At 33.3% G+C, this 21,200-nt stretch overlaps 1 protein-coding gene across 25 annotated transcripts in view; it reads left to right on the top strand.

Moving 5' to 3' along the window:
* Window positions 1–21,200, top strand: part of ARB2A (ARB2 cotranscriptional regulator A) — a 424,113-nt gene that overhangs the window by 163,523 nt on the left and 239,390 nt on the right. For all 25 annotated transcript variants that reach the window (XM_081498710.1, XM_081498707.1, XM_081498706.1 and 22 more), the window contains one exon: window positions 7,482–7,700. In XM_081498710.1, the coding sequence (XP_081354836.1) occupies window positions 7,482–7,700 (219 nt within the window). The remainder of the gene's footprint in view (window positions 1–7,481; window positions 7,701–21,200) is intronic.

The following is a 21,200-nucleotide window of genomic DNA, read 5'->3' as shown; positions in this document are numbered from 1 at the left end:
GTACTCGCTTGCACCTGTTTGTTAGGAGGTAGATGTGTTTAGAAGCTTTTCCTTAGATTATGAAGTTCTTTTACTTGTTCAAATATCTGAATGTATATGCAGTGTGTGTGCACACACACTGCGCACACCTTCCTAAGGGGTACATTGTCCTTGAGATGGAGTAAGTTCAAATAATACTTGTAACACAGAACACAAACATAGCTTAGCATTTATGATTATCCATGCTTGAAAGTCTAGCTCGATTGGTTTTAGAAATATTTTATAATAATCTTTTCTTTTTCTTTTCATATTCCTCTTCCTCTTGAGTATAAAGTGGCTTCATGTAGACGTTTTAGGAATTTGTACTTAATTGTGATTTGGAATTTTCTTCTGAGTGGAAATACTTTGAAATGAAAGGTGGTCCATAAGTATAGCACTGTACCTAGCATAGTGCTTGGTAAATAGTAGCTGCTTATTAAATAACTGTATGAAATCAATGTTTAATGAATGACTGACCTGGTGAATACTTGGAATCTTTCATTATGTTCTCACGCTTGCAAGCAGACTCTGGAACCACAGGCAAAATACCGATATATTCTTGGGAAAAAAAAGTTGGATATGATCGTTTAATTGGGAGGATAAAAGAGAAAGGTGACAGATTTTAAGATAAAATGATTCATGTAGCATAGTTCTTAAGCAAGTTTTAAGAGTAACATAAAAACTTAATATATATTGTTTGTATTGTATTTGATTGAATCAGAGTGATATTTTGAAAGACCATGTGCCTACCCTCTATAGCTACAATATTTACACAGTTTTATAACGGTAAATAAGAAGTTAGGAGAACATTTTGAACTTTAAACCAAAAAGGCATAGCTAGCATGTGGATCCATATGTTTCATAAGGTAAATTTGTCCATTCAAGTCTTCTTGGGGACCTGTAATAAAGGCTGTGTGTCCATAGGATACTCTGTATCCACTTAGGAATTTTGATCTGTTACTGACTAGGCAACAGTTTTTATAACTTGTTACATTTTAGTTTAACGTATACACCTGTGGGTGTATGTTTGTGTCTTTTTATGAGAATGAGAAGCAAAAACCATAAAATATTTCATAATGCTATAGTATTAAATGATATTCTGTCCATTATAATGAATGTAAGTGTTTTTTATGATTCTATTGTACGTATATGGAATGCCTTGAATAATAAGATATAGATTGTTAGAAGAGATATTTGTGATATTTAAGCAGCATAATGTTCTAAAGCCTAGGAAAAGTTAGAAACAGAGCAGGTGATAATGTAAGTGCAAAGTGAATGTTTTAAAATAAACAGCACTCGGATGACCTGATGTCAGAACCGGAGACAAGGGTGTGTGTTTGTCAATATATCCTTCATGTTTTACAGACTCCTAAGGGGACGAGGGAAGATGCAATTTCACCTTTTCTGTGCCAAAACATTTTAATTATATCTCCTTCCAGCTACAGCGGTTCAGTAACCAAGGAGCTGACATTGATGCATGTGTTGATAAAGCTGCAAACATTCAAAATGAGATTAACAAAGATTTTGAGCAAAGGGTGACAGCTAATTTTGCACAGTATTCTGCATCTAATTCAGGCCAGCGTAATAATAGAATATTTTATACCCGTTTTGTTATTCAAAAGGACTTTTATGATACATTTGTTGTTTGTGGATATCTTGGTATCATACTCAAAAATTATCCTATGGCTTAAAACTATTTGCATCTATGTTGCAACACTGAAACAATATTAAAGGGAAAAAAAACCTTATAATAAGTTTTTTTTTGTAATTGCACTTTGTCCTTGGAACTCTTTGCCTTTGTCTTAGTTTATCCTGGCAGCACACTAGCTAGGGAAGGTATAGAGATGGCAAACATATATTTTCTAATATTTATTAGTATGCACTAATACAATGACCAAGAAAAGTTATATTCAACTTATTTGATTAATAAAACTGTAGTTTCTTTATGTTCTTGAGCTCCTTTGAGCACATTTCAGTGTATTTCTTTGCCCTTCTATTCTCTACTTGAAGGCAGCTGACAGTCTTCTTTCACTTTTCTTTTTGTTTGTGAAATTTTCTTTCTTTTTTTTTTTATCCACTCACTTCTCCATCTGCTTTCACTTTTGTTTGCTTGGGCCGTCTCTCATCCCAACTTGATAATGAGGAATGCAGTGTGACCCTGACCTCTATCAGCCCATGCATGACCTTCTGACTCTACCATATAACCTTTGACCTTCTCTTTGACAGCTTGATTAATTACCCTGTGTTATGATTTATGAGTAAGTGCTATGTAAAAATAATAGACAACAGGTGGTCCTCTGAAAACTTTTTGTGGCATGTTTTCTTTTACTGACTAACTTGATGAGCTATTTGAAGTTGGAAACTTACTGGGATAATCTATGTTGGTTCACATTATGATATGTTTATGCCATGGTACACAACATTAGAATTTAGGAAGCTGCAAGTCAAAGCATGGTCATGACAAACATTTTACAAAATATTAGCATGATGCTGTTACCTCAGTGCAATTGGGAAGAAGCACAAAACGGAGTCAAGTGACATTTCAGGCATTTCAGTCCCAGGTCACGTCTTGAGAAAATTGCTGAAATAATGGAGGGGGCATTTTTCAAGCAGTGCTACAGCTCCAACAGCTATGTTTACTTTAACGCTTCACTAGTGACTTCTGATTGGTTGTCATGACCTCATCTCTGTTGCACCTAGGATGTTGCAACAGTGACACATACATACCTTCTTGTGAAAAAGATGAGAATAAACACAACATAATCTTTCAGAAAAGATGAATGGACATTGGTTTGTCCATTTTAACCATGGATTGATACAGTTTATAGATAAAAACACTTTGGGTTTCATTTCTCTTGAGGATGAGCACCTATCTTCTTTCAAACCAAGCAGATAGAATGCTGAACTTGAAAAATATGATTGATAAATCTGTGTAAAATGATCTCTTAAGGAGCCTTGCCTGAAGACCAAACCAGACAGTTCCGTAGGTCAAAGGATTCTACTCTGGCCCCTGACCTCTTTGGTCACATGTGGCGTTGCAGTATTGGCAGATTAATATGTAGAGCTGAGTACTTTTCAGATGATTTTTTATTTAGCCAACCACAAGAGACTTGAAAAGATGTATAATTTATTCCTATTTTTCGTTTTCCTTATAATTGGTAATTAATAAGCACATTAACTTAGATAAATCTTCAGTTTTAGCATGGTTTCATTGGGGTCAAAAGTGCATTCCATTTCTGGCCAGGCATTTTAAAATTTTATCTACTTGTAGAGTCTTCTCTGTAAGTGCATCTCTGTAGTGATTTAATTTCTTAAGCAAGATTTCTTCTTTGGTTCTTTGTGTTTGGCATCACCTGTCTATTCTAGACCTCTGACCTAAGCCATCATTTGTTGATTGAATGATAAATAAACTATTATTTATTAGTAAGTGCATCTATAGACTTCAAAGTAAAGAAGGCCCGGAGGCCTGTGTATTCTGTGTAAATCACAGCAAGCACTTGTGCTGAATAAAATGCTATGGCTAACAATAATATTTTGAGAGTTTCTGATTAAGATCCCATGGCTTATACCTTATAAACCACAGATTTGATAATGAAACTATAGTTATAAGTCCAAAAGAGTGGAAAATAGGATGAGGTAAATTAAAGAGATAAAGCTTACTTTTTACCAGTGTCTGTCCTCTTGATCACCGTGATCTTCTGCAAGACTGTACAATCAAACATAAGAGTTAATTAACAACTTTATGTATGCTTTGTCTCTTGAAATGTTGAATATTGGAATTGATTTGGGTGAATCATTACAAAAGATGCCAGAAGTTTTATTTATTTAGTTGTAGAATGTTAGATAATCAGTTTGATCACTTTATCTTGGTAAAGATAACAGAACTTTCCATGTACATTTGAAATAACCTAGCTTTTCATCTTAGGATAAATTTAACATGCTTAAGGAATAATTAAATTTAAAATAGCACAGTATACAATCTTTTGTGTTCTAAGCATTAATTCTGGGGCTCTCCTTTGGAGTGGTAGTGTACAATTCTTTTATGATATTATACTTGATGCCTAATTTTAGAGTTTTGTAAAACTTTTAGGGTACCTTTGCTAAGTTAAACTAGGATCTCTTATTTCTGTGTGTACTGATTGAGTTACTAGGAATAGAAAGAATTAACTTTTAAAATGGTATTTATTTTGATATAAATTGATATTCTATTTAAAACAGTTAAATTTAATGACTGGTATGTTGTCTTCTTTGTTTACTTTGACTATTTAGTTTGACGACTTAATTTATATATATTAATGTTGATATGGCAAAAATCTTGGTAGCTTTATTATGCAATAGGATTTTTGGACAATATATGTGACAGGGAAAAAGATGAAAAGATAAAGTTTTACAACATATTTTTGCATGGGATAGTTAACTTTATTTTGTTGCTCCGGCTTTCTCCTGCCCATAAAATGGTTATGAATAGTCTCTGAATATTGCATTAATTATCAGGCAAATTTTAATAGAAAAATGTAAGTTTTTTGCAGAATGGTTATTAAATTTGCAGCAAAGACATTTATTAAAATTAGCTCTCATTTCCACAGAAAACATTCCTGAATATTTCTTGATTGTCATTCCATTAATTGAATTGGCAGTATGAAATACCTAAATGATAAAATAGTTTTTGAATAAATCAGATGTTTAAAGAGAAACATTCATTGTTGAAATCGATATGATAAAAATTCTTTAATTGATTTATATAGTTGTGATTTAAAAATAGAATCATTTTTCATCTGTTGATGCCTTGGTGAAAAATTGACATTGTGTCTTCATAAAATTGGACAAATGAGTCATGTAATTTTCAGTTACATAATCAATAACTTAGATAAATACTACTACTTTGATGATTTATGTTTCTGGTTTTTATACTTTAGATGGGACACATCAAATTTCAGAGTTCATTTAAAATTAAGAAGGTGCAGGAATTTCTCAATCTATGATTTCCAAAAATTGAAGGGAAAACTTCTGTTCAAATAAAGCTGGCATTATGAAAACATTATTTCTAATGATTAAAGTATAAACTAGGGTAATAGTTTTCTCATTTTGGTGACTATAAATTTTGTCTAAAGAATTTGCCTTTATTTGGAGTTTATTCATTGTGCAAAGATGATGTTCATGTTCTGTCAATTTATTAAAGTCCTACTTTGTTACCGTGAGTTTGTAATTTTTAATGTTATCATTAAAACGTAATATATCACTATTTTCAACTCTTAAGAATTCCAAGATTCTATTTGGGTCTTGCTAACCCTAACACGTATTAAGTATGAGAGTCTGTGTGTGTGTGTGTGTTGAAAGTTCAATTCACTCAGAGAAGGCAGGGAAGGAACATGACAGGAGACCACTTACTCATGGTACAGAATCTAGTAAGGAGGCAATTTTCTTTTTGGCCTATGGTGACCTTTTTTGACTGTGCCTTACACCAGAGACAGTGTATTGAATGCCTCTATTTCACCCTGTTTAGCAGAGTGCAACAGTGTTCTTTAACTTACTTTTGGTGGGAGGAGAAGTTATAGCTGAAATTTGAGAAGGGCGTGAAAAGTTGTAAGAGGCACAAGGAAGAGGGGTAGGAACTTCCTTCAAATGTGATTTTAATAACTAGTCAAGTGTGTCCAACTGTAGAAAATCACTAAGTGACAATATGTCTACCTGACAGTGATCACAATGAATTACAAGACTGTTGAATAGCTATACAGATTAGAATAAAGCAGAACCAAATAAAATATCTTTTGTTGGTAAAACTGATTTACCAGCTAAGAAACTTAAAAAAAAAAAGCTAAGAAACCTTGTCTTCTGCTTTGTTAAAAAACATTTAAATTTAAAAATGCATCAAGTATTTTATAAAGCCTTCGTGAATGAGATATTTATCTAAAAATTTATTGAAATACTTATTGAGGAATATGTGTTATGTTATTAATCATTTTGGTATATATTATTATATAGTTTTCATATATGTAAGACAGCTATATCTTAATTACCTTATCACTAAAATAAAAACTTCAGCGATCTTGAAAATCTCCACACCATATTGTGGTTTTAGACAATAATATCAACTGACTGGGGTGGGGATTGAAACAATTCCAATGAAGTTTCTAAGTAATTTGTGAAATCAATTTTTAAAAAGCCAACGATGTGTAGCAATTTCGTATATTTAAAAATAAGGATAATTGAGTCTATGCTAATATTGGCTGAGTTTACTGCTCTCAGTTTTTTTAAATTATCTTATGTTTGGTTTGGCAAAAAACGATTAAAATTTAAACTTGACATAGATTCTACAGTTATCGTTTTGGGAAAAGTATATACTTTTGTTTTTTGTAAGGATGAGAATTTTTATACTTTATTTTTGATAACTCTTAATTTTTAAACATAACATATGTTTTAAGTATGACCTTACTAGATTTACAAGATATTACTAGATGAAATTGGGATACCCACAGAACAGAATTGAATAGAAAAGACGAGATATAAATAGCTTCAAAAATTTGTGTTGCTTGGTAGTGGTGATTGTTTATCCTTCTCTATTTTTTCATGGTTAGATTATTCCATCAGTTATAATATAAATGCCAAAAGTTTCCTTAATTATAAGCAGAGAAAGATTTGCCTTGCTAGAATTAAGTCAGACAGGAAAACACATTTTAAAACTTTTAAAAAGATTTACTAGCTCAATAAACTATATTTTAAACTTTGAAACTTGTTTCCTGGTACTAGTTGTTAATAAAGAGAGTTTTTATGGTAGCTGAAAAATAAAAGAAATTTCAAGATGAAAAAGTTGTTTCCATACATTATAGTAAGACATTAGTTTATTTTGTTTTGTGACTTATGTGCCTTCCTGAAAGAAGAGAGGTGAAAAACATCCAATATGTACTTGTAGACATTCTGTGTTCCTGGTAATAGAGATATGTAAATCGGTAGACAGTTTACTCCTTACTGATTGATTATTCTTTTTTAAGTTCAAACAAATACAAAATACACATTAAAGTGCAATTGTGAAAAACAAAACTCCAGGAAAATATGGTTGGCATTGTAAACTTCAATTTCAAAGAGGTTATTTTCTCAAAATATATATTATAAATATTAATGTGTTTTAAAAGTTTACTTGTTATTTGATAATTTATTTCAGTCACTTTTGGAGTTCTGGGAAATCTGCAGTACTTTTTATAAATTTAAACTTTATATTTTTAAAATGTTACAGTTATATCTTTTTGATCTTATAGACAATCTATGCTTATTTACACACATAATACAGGCAAATAATTTGAAATCACTTTTCTGTTGGAGAAATTCAAACTATAATCTGTTATAAAGGAATTTTTAGTGAATATATAACTATGTTAAATCACTTAGTATGAAATTTTAAGAACGTTTTTATGAATTGAAATGATTTTTAAGATTAAATTATGCTGTCTTTTTTGCTTTCAAAACAGGAAGGGTATGGAGTAATAGTACTGAATCCCAATGAAAACTATATTGAAGTCGAAAAGCCGAAGATACCTGTCCAGTCGTCTTCTGATAGTTCAGATGAACCAGCAGAAAAACGCGAAAGGAAAGATAAAGTCTCTAAAGAAACAAAGAAGCGACGTGATTTCTATGAGAAGTACCGTAACCCCCAAAGAGAAAAAGAAATGATGCAGTTATATATCAGAGTAAGTTGTGAGCAAGATCATTACTATCCTTCATTATTTCCTTGTCTTTTTTTTTTTCAAAGCACCACAACAGCTAATATTTATTGAAAATATTCTATGTGTTCAGACCTGTTCTAAGCAGTATTGCATCCTTTATGAAAGAAGTCTTTAAAACTTATTTTCTATGAATTATTTCATTTTTTAAGAGAATGTATCAATTTTTAAATTTTTAAAGATTTATTTCCCAAAGGTATTATTTTACTGAAACGTTTTCTGTTTTTGATTCAAAATAACAAAACACATCATTCTTATTTCAGTGTGATATTTAATTTAAGTTGCAAAAAGCAATTAATAATGCACTGTACAAAACATCAGTCTTCATCTTGGGTGGTAATAGTTTTAATGCATTGTTTTCCTACGAGCCACCATCCATCCACAGTGTCTCAGTTTAACTTCTGAAGGCTGATGGAGGAAGGAAGAATAATTAATATCTTAATAAATATTTAAGCCAGAATAGTTTAGGGATAGTGTAATGAGGGAACTCGGCCCACTGCTCTTTTTTTATCCAGTGAACCTTTGCACTTTGTAATGCTAGCAGCATGGGATCCTTATAGCAGTGCTGCCCAAGGAGTTCTAATTCTGTGGGGGGCACAAACAATTTTATTTGCCCTTTGACACATTCTGCTTGATATACACACTGAGCATGATATATATATATATTTATGTGTGTGTTTGTGACAGATTCATGCAGTTTTCAAAGCCCTTATTATGAGCGCTTGGAATATAATTGAATAGTAAAGTATGTCAAAAATGCTATTGGATACGTAAAATAGTAAATTGATACGTTCTTCAAACTTGAGCAGTTCAGAACATAAATACAGACAATTTAACATTCTATAAATTATACTGTGAGATAGTAGTAAAGTTTCAGATTATTCAACTTGAGCTATTTTTCCATTTACTTTAAAAGCTCATTAATAAAGTATTTCATATCACATTCAAGGTGAAATGCATAGCATTCTAGGTTACTTTTTTAATTTTGCTTCTAGTTACACGGCATTATCGCTTTACTTTGGGGAATTTACTCCAAACATTCCAGACATTTGATTATAGGTCAATCAGATGAGTAAGTTAGGAGAGTTACAAATTCTAAAAAAGCCAAAAATATGTATCCAAACCAAAAATACCTAAAGCATATCTATCATACATTGAGTCAAGCAAAAGTTAGGCAGATTACAGAAATTTCTGAAAAGCATCTCACTATTTAACATATTGTTTGAAAAACAAAACCAGTGATTAGATTTGAAATTCATAAGTATCATGCTCATCCTATGTAGTTATATTGTTTTACCTCCTTTCATGACTGCATCAGGGTTCTGATGTCACCTCTTCTCCATCAATTGACCTGAGTTTCCTGATTAATATGATCCAGTTGGTCAACTACCATCTTAAGGCAGAATTTTAAAAAAATTACTGCTGATATCTGGAGTCTAAAAATGAATTGTGTAAGTTTTTGAAATATACAAATCATTAGTAATGTTCAGTTTCCTAAGTAAAATGAAAACAAAAAGTGATTTTGTGTATTAAGTTTTTACTTCTTAAATAGTTTCTTTTATTAACCCATGGTAAGTACAGATGAAAGCATCTGTTTCTGACATTTGTCGTTTTATGTTTTATTTCTTTTCTGATTTCTCTTTATCATGTCACTGTCAGTTTGGGTTTGTTCTTTTGTTCTCTTGTGTGTGCGCATTTTCTTTATTCTTTTTTTGCATTTCTTTTGTTTATTCCTGTATCTACTTTTTTATTATACCAAGGGAAAAAAATCTTTATGTTGCTTCATTAAGATCTTTTATCTTTCCTTTGTCTTTTTTCTTTAACTCTTTTATCTCTTTTAGTCTCATGCTATTTTTACTTCTTATTAGGTCTTTTTGCTCTTTCTTGTCTTGTCTCATTTCACTCATCAGTCTAGATTTTCATTGAAAGCACTAAAGACAAAAATTGGCTCATGTAAACAACACAACTTTATACCTGATAGTTATGAAACGTTATTTTTCTTAATAAACATCCTTTCTCTTAAAATCTTACAGAATTGGGCAAAACACCAGAGCTAACCTGACACTCTTCAAACATACTATCTTCTTCTAGATAGTAAGGCATGAACCTGTAGTGGTAAAGTGAATAGTGGTTCATTTTGTGTTAGGTTGCTTAATTCATATGTAATTTTGATCCACTCTAGAAGTATCTTCATTCCTTTCCTTTACATACCTCCAAATAACAAGTATGTGTAATTTTCAGACACAGAGCGTGTATGTGATAGGGATGCATTAAGTTTCATTTATATGCTTCTTAGCCATTTACATGTTGAAATAATTTATTCTTTGAAACAATCCCATAAGCTAGGTAGATCAAATAAGTTCACTGTTACTTTAAAGTTAAAGAAACGGATGGATAGATGGTACATTTTTGTCTTGGATCACATAACTAGTAAATGATAGACCTAAGTGTTAAATAAAACCAGGGCTTCTAGTTACTGTAGATCCTTGCTGTCTTTCTTTTTTACCACATTGTTCTAACTGGTTGAGAATAAAATATGTATCTGAAATATTAACAGTAAGCCACTTATTATAAAAGCATGATATAATGTAGTAAACTATATTTGATGATTATGTATGATATAGTAAAGTATATTTGATGATTATATAGATTTTTGACCAGTTATCATTTAATAGACACTATTAAATGTCTATAAACAATTTATATTAGTATATTTATATTACTAAATAAATAGTGATGTTGAAATATCATATATTTCAACTACTGTCTTTTAATATGATCAATAATATTGATCCTATTTGCAGATGAGGAGACCTAGAGTCAGTACTTAGTAAATTTCCCAAGGTCACATAGCTCTTAATTTAAGGTCTATGGGGCAAGAACTCAGTCTGTTTTCTTCATTGCTATAACCAGAACCTAGAACAGAGCCAGAATAATAAATATTTGTAGAACAGACCCAGAATAATAAATTTTTACTTGATGAATAAGATGGTAAGGCCAGGATTAAAATCCCAAACTACTACTGCTTTTTCTAATGCATCCTGCGTTATTAAAGTACACTACTTGATTTTTTGTGAGGAAATATTCAAACAAATGGAAGTGAAGAAAAATTACACTGTTAGTCCCCTACCCAGTCTGGTAATTGAGAAGACATTCCAAAAACCAATGATAAAAAGTCAGTTTGTCATGATTTATTTGATATCTTGATTGATCTATACATTTTCATCTCAGTATTTAAAAGTAAGTTATGGACTTTTCTTTTTTTAACTATATCATCATGGTGCTGAAATGATGGATAAAAATGGAATTTCTTTTTGCCAACCTTTTGCTATTTTTGTTTTATACATTTGTTCATAAGAATACAGCCATGCTCTGTACTTGCTCCACTCTGTATACAATTTGTGCTTTATGGGATCTGTAACTTTGCTTTCTGTTCTTTCCCTTAGTCCAAATTCTATCCATGTTGTAGTGCCCAGCTGACATCAGTGACCTCTCCTTAATAAGACTGTTGGGAGTTCTTCTGATTAGTTAACTTATATGGAATTTATCTTGTTCTGTCTTGAGCTATCTCTTCTGTTTTATCTCATAATATTATTACCAATTTACCAATTTACCTTTCATGCCTTTCCACTATAGCCCTACACTCCTTTAAGCATGCTTTATAGACTTTGGAATTACGTATCAATCCTTTTGAATAAGCAAATAGGAGTCAGTTGTTATAATAGTACCGTGCATACTGTCGTAAAGTCAGGAACCCATGCTAAATCTATGCACTAGGATCCAATCTCCTGGAAGGAGACCAAAGCAGAAAGATTAGGCCTTAGTCTAGATACACGTGGATAATGTGACCTGCAGCATAGGAACGAGGGGTATTCTGGTACCAAACTGGAGCCTAAGAGGACAAGTATTTAGACTAAGGAAGAAGATGCTTAAAAGAACTTTAGAGTATGTAGGTGGAGTGTAGGCAAAAGTGATTTGATGCTGATCTATGTAATACTGTGTTGGAATTGCTTGCATATCTCTACCTTAGGAAACTTAGTTGTGGGCTGTAGTGACAAGAAGTAAAATAGAGGGATTAGACCCAGAACATTAAAAAAAAAAAAAAAAATACTGGGGCGGGGGGGGGAGATCACATGGCCACAGAAGGAAAAATCCAAATGTGGAGGAGACATTTAGAAAATAGGAATCTTGGCAGAGCCTGACTTTGCACATTAAAGATACTCAAATATTTATGGATTGATTGCTTGTTGACATCCTTCAAAAAACTTATTCCTCAACAGGCGAGATATTTGGTGTCTAGTTGTCTGACTGATTTTTTTTTCAGCATATATGTGAATTTTTGCAATTGTAGAGAAACAGCCAGCTCTGATAAACTAAAACTTTCTTTTCAAAAAATATGTTTTTGATGTTCTGATTTGGGCTATATCTAAAATATTGGTGAAGGCTAATTCATATCCTTTCTTCTCTTCTGTACCTCTTTTCTGTGTAAATGCCACTGGAGTCACTTCTATGTAGTGATTTAGCAACCAAATTCAACTCATTATTGCAATCAATGATGGTTTAACCTCTGAAACCATTTTATTTTCCTGGAATATTTAAGTATTTGATTTTTCTTCCTCTGGCATGTAGTAAATAGCCAAAATCTCCTTTGAACTTTTTGCAAATATCTAGTATACACCAGCAGAAATAAAGTAGAATCCAGGCCTAAAACTTTAAGATTAGCAAAATATAGTTTTATTTTACTTACTAAATGAATGTAAATAGCTATGACTAACTATTGGGTTATGTAGCACATTTCTGATGCATTAGGAACAGAGCTTGAGAGATCAAAGTACTTAGTCTTTCATGTGGCAACTTTCCATAACTACGAAATAATGTACTTTCTGGCATATATTATGGCTTATTAAGAGGATTGATTTGGTCTAGGCAATAAACATCATGTCAGACATGCCTGGCAGGAAAACCTGCTTAATATGTTTTGTAATAAGATGGAATTTTTTGTTCTCGAAAACATCTGCCAACTGAATTCAAGAGTGAAGACAGAAAATGTCATCAATTTAGTGGTAATCCTATAAATTTAGTTTCTTTTTGAGCAACACATTTCAAGACACAAAATTCCCAGTGTTAATCACCACTGGTTATAGTACTTTGTAAAACGATGAAACAAAAACATTTTATTTTTATATAATGTGTTAATTAATTCATAATGAATTTTAATATTTCAACTGATAAAATTTTAACAAGCATCTTGCCAACAGATCATTTTTTAAAGCATCTGTTTTTTAATGTGTTGGGTTGAGAACTGAGTCAAATGGCTAAATATGTACATATATTCTTTTTAAAAACATATTTCAACCCCCATAATTATAAATACACTATTTTTTCCCCTTAGACCACCAGGGGCTGCTGCTGTTCATACTGAATATTGCTTTCCTCAGAAACTGAATACACCAATCACACTACATTTTTTCTTTCTTCCTTTTTTTCCCTTTAGCCCAAAACCTTTAAAAATATAACTAGAAAGAAAAGTGCATAGACTTAGCTAGTAACTTTATCAATATAATAATGTATTTTTTAAACATTTACTATATTCTAGGACGTCTGCGTTTTCCAGGTAAACTTAAAACCTGTAGTCATTGAGGGCAGATTGTGATAACTCTTTTATTTCCTATTTTTAGTGTCTGAATAACATTCAGAATCATCCCCTTTGCAGAAAGAGAGTGTGGAAATGAGATTAAAAGTGCAGAGTCTTATAGACCTGAGCTTGAATCTCAGCTCTTCCACTTGATATAGTGTCAATTCAAATAAGTTAACTTCCTTATGCCTCAGTTTTTTGTCTGAAAAATGGAATGATAATATATGTAAAGTGAACATAGTATCTGGCACATAGATAGTCTGGGGACTTCTGGGCCAATAAATAACATCCTGTCTTCTCTCAAGTTGAGAATCAATTGAGATACAATCTAATTTCAAGATCCCCTTGCAACTTTTGGTACCTGATACCAAAAATAATATCTCTATGTTACCCTTCTGGGTTTGAAACCTAGTGAGCACTACAACGTAGGAATCAGACAAAGGGAGATCAAAACATCAGCTTTGCTAATTGATGTAGTTCAACTAGAAAATGCAGCTTAGACCTGTGGCTAAATTTAGACTTCCTAGTATGTTTACCCCTGCAATGAATTTTTACCTTTCCTCCAAACAGCCAGTGTGCCTTAACATGGTAGAAAGCAAGCAGGAATGAATCCTTACTGAGGTAGACCATTACTGTTACTATTTTGAGTTTTTTAAGAACTCAGTACAGCAGTATTAAAATGTAATGATTCTGTGTTCACTGAAGCATACCTTAGTTTCTTCATTTTAAGGTTTTCATTTAAAAGAAAAGCTGTGATCAAACCTAATTACAGAGAAAGTTTCCATAAAGTTGTAAGGGCCATAATTCTCTTTCAGATCATCAGAAATTAATCTTTGGATTTTCACGCTTCATGTTACCAAAACCTAGTAAACACAGTAGATTTTTAAATAAATATTTGATGAATGCATATTTGAATAAATACTTGCTTACATGAACCTACAAAGCAAAAGAGACAGACCCTTCACAATATAAACCTACTCTTTGATATTGATTAGCATGAGGTTGAAAGAAGTGTGAGACTATGTATATTATGTCTAAATAACACTAACAGAAAATTAGTACATTGTTCTATGAATTCAGAAGAATGGCCATTTTTAAGTGTACCAGGCATTCTTTGGATGCATTTAAAAACAAGTCAAAATGAAGAATTAGAAATAAGTAAAATAATTAAATACTTACATTTGTAGCAGAAATTACAGTAAAGATCAAAGCTTTGCATTTAGGGATTTTGATTGCCCACTGGTGACTTTTAGTGGGGGGATTCTGCCATAAATATACTGTAGTGGAAAGAATAAGAACTTTAGAATCAAAATTCTGTCACTTAAGCTGATTTTGGGCAAGTCATCTCTCTCTCCTCTTTGAGTTTCCATTTCTTCTTCTGTAAAATAGGGATAATCATAGCTATTAGGCTGTTGAATGGAATGAATGAAATAAATTAATGTGTTTGAAAACAACTAGTGAGATACCTACTATCCAGTATATCCCCTTTTCTTTCTCTTGCCTCCTTACCCCTTTTCCCTTAGGAAATGTGGAGAGAATTATGCTGGAGAATCCCCATGGGCAGAGGAGCCTGGCGGGCTACAGTCCATGGGGTTGCAAAGAATCAGACACGACTGAGTGACTAAGCACACACACGTATGGCCAGATGACGTCTTTACCAGCTAGTTTACATTCAGTGCTTCTCAAACCTTTTGGGCTCAGGACCGCTTCACAAATGCTTAAACATTATTAAGGTCACTAAAGGGTTTTTGTTTGTATGGGTTGTATCTACTGATATTTTCCATAAAAAGAATTAATCCTGAGAAATTTTTAAGTATTTACTTTAAAATGAAAATAATAAACCCATTATGTAATGACATAAGCTAGCATATTTTATGAGGAATAAGTGTATTTTCCAAAGCAACACAAAGTGAGATGTATGACATTTTAAAAAGTCTTTAATGTTTGACTTAGCAGTCCGTGGGGTCTCAAAGAGATGGACATGACTTGGTGACTGAACAACAATAACATGAAGAAAATTTAGCTTCACACAGATAAACATTTGTATAAGGAAGAAGTATTTTTAAAGGTTTTTCAGACAATTATGTAATTCTTCTTTGATGCTATCCCAACATTCAACAAGAGACAGTTTCTTAAAGATTAGTTGCTCTGTGAATCTAAAACACATCAATGAGCATTTCATTCTCTATTTTATGGAAATCCACTGGTCTTTGTTGTACTTTGAATATGTCTTTTTCCTGAAGATGACCGTATAACATCACATAGTGGTCATTTCCAAAATATTATTTTATTGAGTTATGTGTATCTTCCAAATGTTGACATATATTTTTGTTGTTATTTTTCATTACTCAGTTGTGTTCGACTCTTTGCGACCCCCTGGACTGCAGCATGCCAGGCTTCCCTGTCCATCACTAACTCCTGGAGCTTGCTCAAACTCATGTCCATTGAATCAGTGGTGCCATCTAACCATCTCATCCTCTGTCGTCCTTTTATCCTCCTTCATTCAATCTTCCCAGAATCAGTGTCTTTTCTAATGAGTCAACACTTCGCATCAGGTGGCCAAAGTATGGGGTTTCAGCTTCAACATCAGTCCTTCCGATGAACACCCAGGACTGATCTCCTTTAGAATGGACTAGTTGGATCTCCTTGCAGTCCAAGGGACTCTCAAGAGTCTTCTCCAACACCACAGTTCAAAAGCATCAATTCTTCGGCGTTCAGCTTTCTTTATAGTCCAACTCTCACATCCATACATGACTATTGGAAAAACCATAGCCTTGACTAGACGGACCTTTGTTGACAAAGTAATGTCTCTGCTTTTTAATATGCTGCCTAGGTTGGTCATAACTTTCCTTCCAAGGAGTAAGCGTCTTTTAATTTCATGGCTACAATCACCATCTGCAGTGATTTTGGAGCCTCCAAAAATAAGAGTAACTAAACCAAGGTTTGAGCACCAAGATTAACTATACTTCATTCAATCATAATGTTCTTTCTTTCACTTTCACACAGGAGCAGGAGAGTGAAAAAGATTCCCTCAGAAAGAATTCATATATAATTGTGCCCTCAGAGAAGGCCATTATTTGTGCATATATAGCTCAGTCGATCGAAGATTGCTTAGACTGTCATCTTTTTTCGTTGATTTTAACACTTTTTATCACATATTAACATCTCTGAATTTGGGCTGCATCTTAAAAATTAATGGCATGTCATGGATTATTTGGGCTTCCCTGGTGGCTCAGATGGTGAAGAGTCCTGCAGCATAGGAGACCTGGGTTCAATCCCTGGGTCGGGAAGATCCCCTGGAGAAGAGAATGGCTATCCACTCCAATATCATCCCTGGAGAATTCCATGGACAGAGGAGACTGGTGGGCTACAGGCCATGGGTCACAAAGAGTCAGACACACCTCAGTGACTAACACTTTCTTTTCACTTTTCACATGAATTATTTGTTGACATGAAACAATGGTCCCTTTTAGAATTGATGGTATCTTAGATGGATGAAATACGGAATGAAACAAGGCTGCCCCATGGCACAACTCTGAGGGGATGTAATTTTTATTGTGCACTCCCTAGCGTTATACAGTGTACAGACTGTGTGGTATTACGGTGTTGCCCTAGTAGAGGTGATGTGGAGGTTTGTTCTTTTTCTTACATTTTACCCCACATTTGATCCCACAAATTGTATAAAGACCACCTGCCTACTGTTTGGCAAGTAGTGACCCCTCAACAAATGTTTATTTATTACCTACACGTCTTTGTAGTCAGTTATGTTCATTTATATGCCAAAGCAGTTTGAGACTAAGTTTGAATTCCCTCTAGTGCTAGATGTTATATTATTTGAGAAGATTTTCTCTAGATGGTAAACCTAGATGGAAAACCTAGGAAGTAATGACTCAATGACTGGATTAGTAGAGATATTAGCCGCTAAGTATACTAATTATTTTCATAATGCCTTTTACTTTTAAGATTTCTTTTGGCATTTTCAAGACAACTGAAATAACTAACAGTATGATGACAGTACAATGTCACTTACAGGTTACATTCTGTTAGCACAGCCTCATTGACTTTGCTTCATGTCCCAAGTTGTAGATGCTAATGATAAAATATGGGAGGAGAATAAGACATTTAATTTCTACTCAAGGCACCTAAAATTAGCCAGGATGACATATCAAGATATTAAATGTGTCTTGAAACTGGAAAAAATGTATCCTGTTGAGTGGCTTGGAATGAATCTCTTCACATTTCAATTTGGTTGAGCACAATTTTTAAAATATCATGCTTGGTCTGGCCCTTTGTGAGATATAGAGATGGAAAAGCCAAAATCCTCATTCTCTAGGGACACACTCACAATCTAGTGGGATCCTGAAGTAGTTATAGGCAACTCAGATAGTAGGCAAATGGTGGCAAATATTTTGAAGCATTCATACATTGCATTAGAGGGGTGTAAGAAAGGGAAAATATATTTTTTAATGGGGAATCCAAGGGATCTTTTACAGCTATAAATACATCCTTGGTAATAAAACTCAGAGATTCAGATACAGACTATGTTGAATTTTAAAGTTGGAGAACTATTTTATACATTTTGTTTATTAAATACAATTTATTATTACAATGAGAATCTCAATTTTTATGCAAGTTATTTATAAAAATTCTTTGAAATATATGTTATGTAACAATTTTTTATGGTTGAGTATTTTAAACCACTTCAAAATTTTGGCACTTTAAAGGAATTAATTAGGTAGATGTTTCTGACCCATTCTGATAACTGTAATATTTCAATTTGCGTTTAGTGTAGTGGTATTTATTCTTGACGCTAAAATGGTTTTGCCACTACTTTTAGCTCAAATGAAGCTAATTAAACATATAAGGAGAATATCAAAACTGCCAGAAGCATTTAATGTCCCTTAACTAACCTTTTTTTCTTTTGCCTTCCCTCCCTCAACCAAATGGTCTGTAGTAATATTTACTTTATATCTGTGGTATATTCATTCATTATTTCAGAGAAATAATACAATTCAATAATAAAGCACCTAACCTTTGAATAAGGATTTGTAGATCAGAAAACACATTTGTGTTTTGTTCTTTAGGAAATACAATATTAAATTGATGATAAGTAGTCTTCATTTTTAAAAAATTTCTATTTAGGTTTCACATTTTTAAAATTGCTAATGAAATTATTGACATATGTTAGTTCCTTCTTACATGGGTTTATATAGTTATTTGGGGGAAAAGATCTAAATAAGCAGCTTTCTTCAGAATGGATTAAAATGATGAGCAAATTAATCTTCATGGGAGTTCTTGAAGGTCCTTCTCTACTGAAAATTATTGTTAACTAACGGAGCATCTCACATAATGTAATTTAAGTAGAAAAAGTGCAGAGATTCCATTTTAAAATTCTAAAATAACTGTGCTCATCTCCATATACGTGCCTTCCTTCTTTACACTCCGACCCCACCCTTGACCTTGACTTCAGTTTTTACTAGAGAAAGTTTGATGTAAGTCATACCCTATATGGGAATATTTTAAATTTTCATTAGGATAAAGATTCTGATTTAATCATCTTTTTTACCCTGTGCTGTATGCTAAGTCACTTCAGTCATGTCTGACTCTTTGTGATCCTAAGGATTGTAGCTCACCAGGCTCCTCTGTCCATGGTATTCTCCAGGCAAGAATTCTGGAGTGGGTTACTGTGCCCTTCTCCGGAAGAGCTTCCAGACCCAGGGATTGAACCCACATCTCTTATGTCCTGCATTGGCAGGCGGGTTCTTTACCACTGTGCAACCTGGGAAGCCTGTAGCGTATAGCAAATTTCCTTGAACGTATATAAAACTCAATAAACTTGATGGATGAATAAATGGACTGAATGACTTTATTTTGAGATTTGGCTTTACTTAGACAATGGCCATAGGAGAACTGTCAACTCCTTACCTCTATGCCTCATTTCCTGTCCTTCTTTCTTTCACTTATTCCATTCTAGCCCCACTGGCTCCTGCCTTTCAGTCTTTGCATTGATCCTCTGCTTACAATGGTCTGCCCCAGCTATATGTATGGCTAACTTCCTGAACTCCTTTGAGCATTTTCTCTAGTATCATCTCAATCGAGATATACCTTGACCATCCTAATTAGAATTATAGCCCTGCTTACATGCTCCCATTCCCTACCCACCTCTCCTTTTCAATAGGTATTCCCTTCTAACCTATCATATAATTTACTTATCCATCAAATATTATTTAATGTCTGTCTCTCCTGTTAGAATGTAGGCTCTGAGAGAGCGCTGGTGTCTTTGTTTTGTCATTGATATGCCCTAAGTGCTTAGCACAGCCTGGCACAGATTAGACACCGATTGAATCTGTTGACAGAAATGCATTGTTTCTTTTGTATTGTTATATCCTGGTAGGTATTGACTTATCAATAATTTATGGTATATGATACCCTGTTTTGAGAACTTCCTATATGCCACATTCTTTATGGGTCTCATTTTATACTCAGGTAGCCCACTCTTCACGGTATTGGGAATTACTTGCTTATGTTCTTGTGCCTGGCATTTAATTAAGTATTCACCTTGTCTTATTCATCTTTGTATCTACAGTGTCTGGCTCATGATGGGTACCCAAATAGTAGCTAAATGAAGGAGTGAGTGACAAATCTTTCATTTTGATAGGGTGACATTCTTACAGGGAAACTCATAAAATGGAACCTAGTGACCCGATTAGAAAAAATAAGTGTTTCTTTGATGACTATGAAAGACTGAAAATGCTTCAAATATTTTAAAGACTAATTTTTAAATATTTTATAATATATTTAAACAACAAAGAATGTGTCATCTATATGATATTAAATCTTAGTTTGAATAGCAACAGCAACCATTTACCTAAAAGTATGCAGCAAAAGGTTGCCCATTGACTTGAAATATTTCAAAAAATTTTGTAATATTAATAATAAAAAAGGCTATATTTGAAGGCCTAAGCATAGTTCTCCTCTCTGTTGAGCAGTCTTCTGGTTTATTGCCTCGTGTAAGTCAAGGCACACTCATGAGACCAGAGGAATCCTATAATAGAGCCACTAAAATGACACTCATCTAGTCCAGTTACTTGGGCCAGGCTCTATGCTCACCACACATTCTGAGGAATTCTTGTCCTTGCTTAGCTTCACCCCCAGATTGACCTCAGCCTATGTAAGGAGGATGGTCTATCTTTCATTCAGCAGCTGCCTAAGTACTGCTTTCTCCAGAGCTAAAACCTCTATGCCAAGGGGCATCTCCCCCCACACTGGTCTGATCTCTTTCCCTTACTTACACGGAAAAAGATAAAGCTGTTACACTAAAATATCCTAAATAAATATGCAACAGTATAATTCTCAAAATTAGCCCAGAGAGATTACCCAGTTAGCTTATAATGATCATTTTTAAGCATTTGAAATGGAATACTTTTTTCATCGTGTCAGTTGAACTCTAAAAGTAGAACGTTGTAGAGAGGTATCTAATATTACTGGACATTTTACAGGACTCTATTCAAATTCTAAAGAATTCTTCACAAAGTACTTGCCCTATATCTATATCTATTAATACCTAACTTTAACGTCCCCTCCTTTGTAAAACTCTTCCTGACCCTCTCACCCCTCCTTGTCCTGCCCTCCACCCTGTGCCACTGCAAAAGCAAACGTGCACACACGAACACTCCCAAAAGTGATCACAGCCTCCTCCCCCACCTTGTAAACTGTATTTAGTATAAGTTTGAGCGTTTTTCCAAATTAAGGAAATAATTGAGTTTATATGTTTACTATCCAAAGTAGATATCTAATTATTTCATATAAAGGCTTATATTTAGTTCATTTCT

The sequence above is a fragment of the Giraffa tippelskirchi genome, chromosome 6 (genome assembly GCF_054371585.1).
Source record: "Giraffa tippelskirchi isolate mGirTip1 chromosome 6, T2T-mGirTip1v1.2.pri, whole genome shotgun sequence".
Classification (NCBI taxonomy): domain Eukaryota; kingdom Metazoa; phylum Chordata; class Mammalia; order Artiodactyla; family Giraffidae; genus Giraffa; species Giraffa tippelskirchi.
This window is presented reverse-complemented; position numbering and strand designations above follow the sequence as displayed.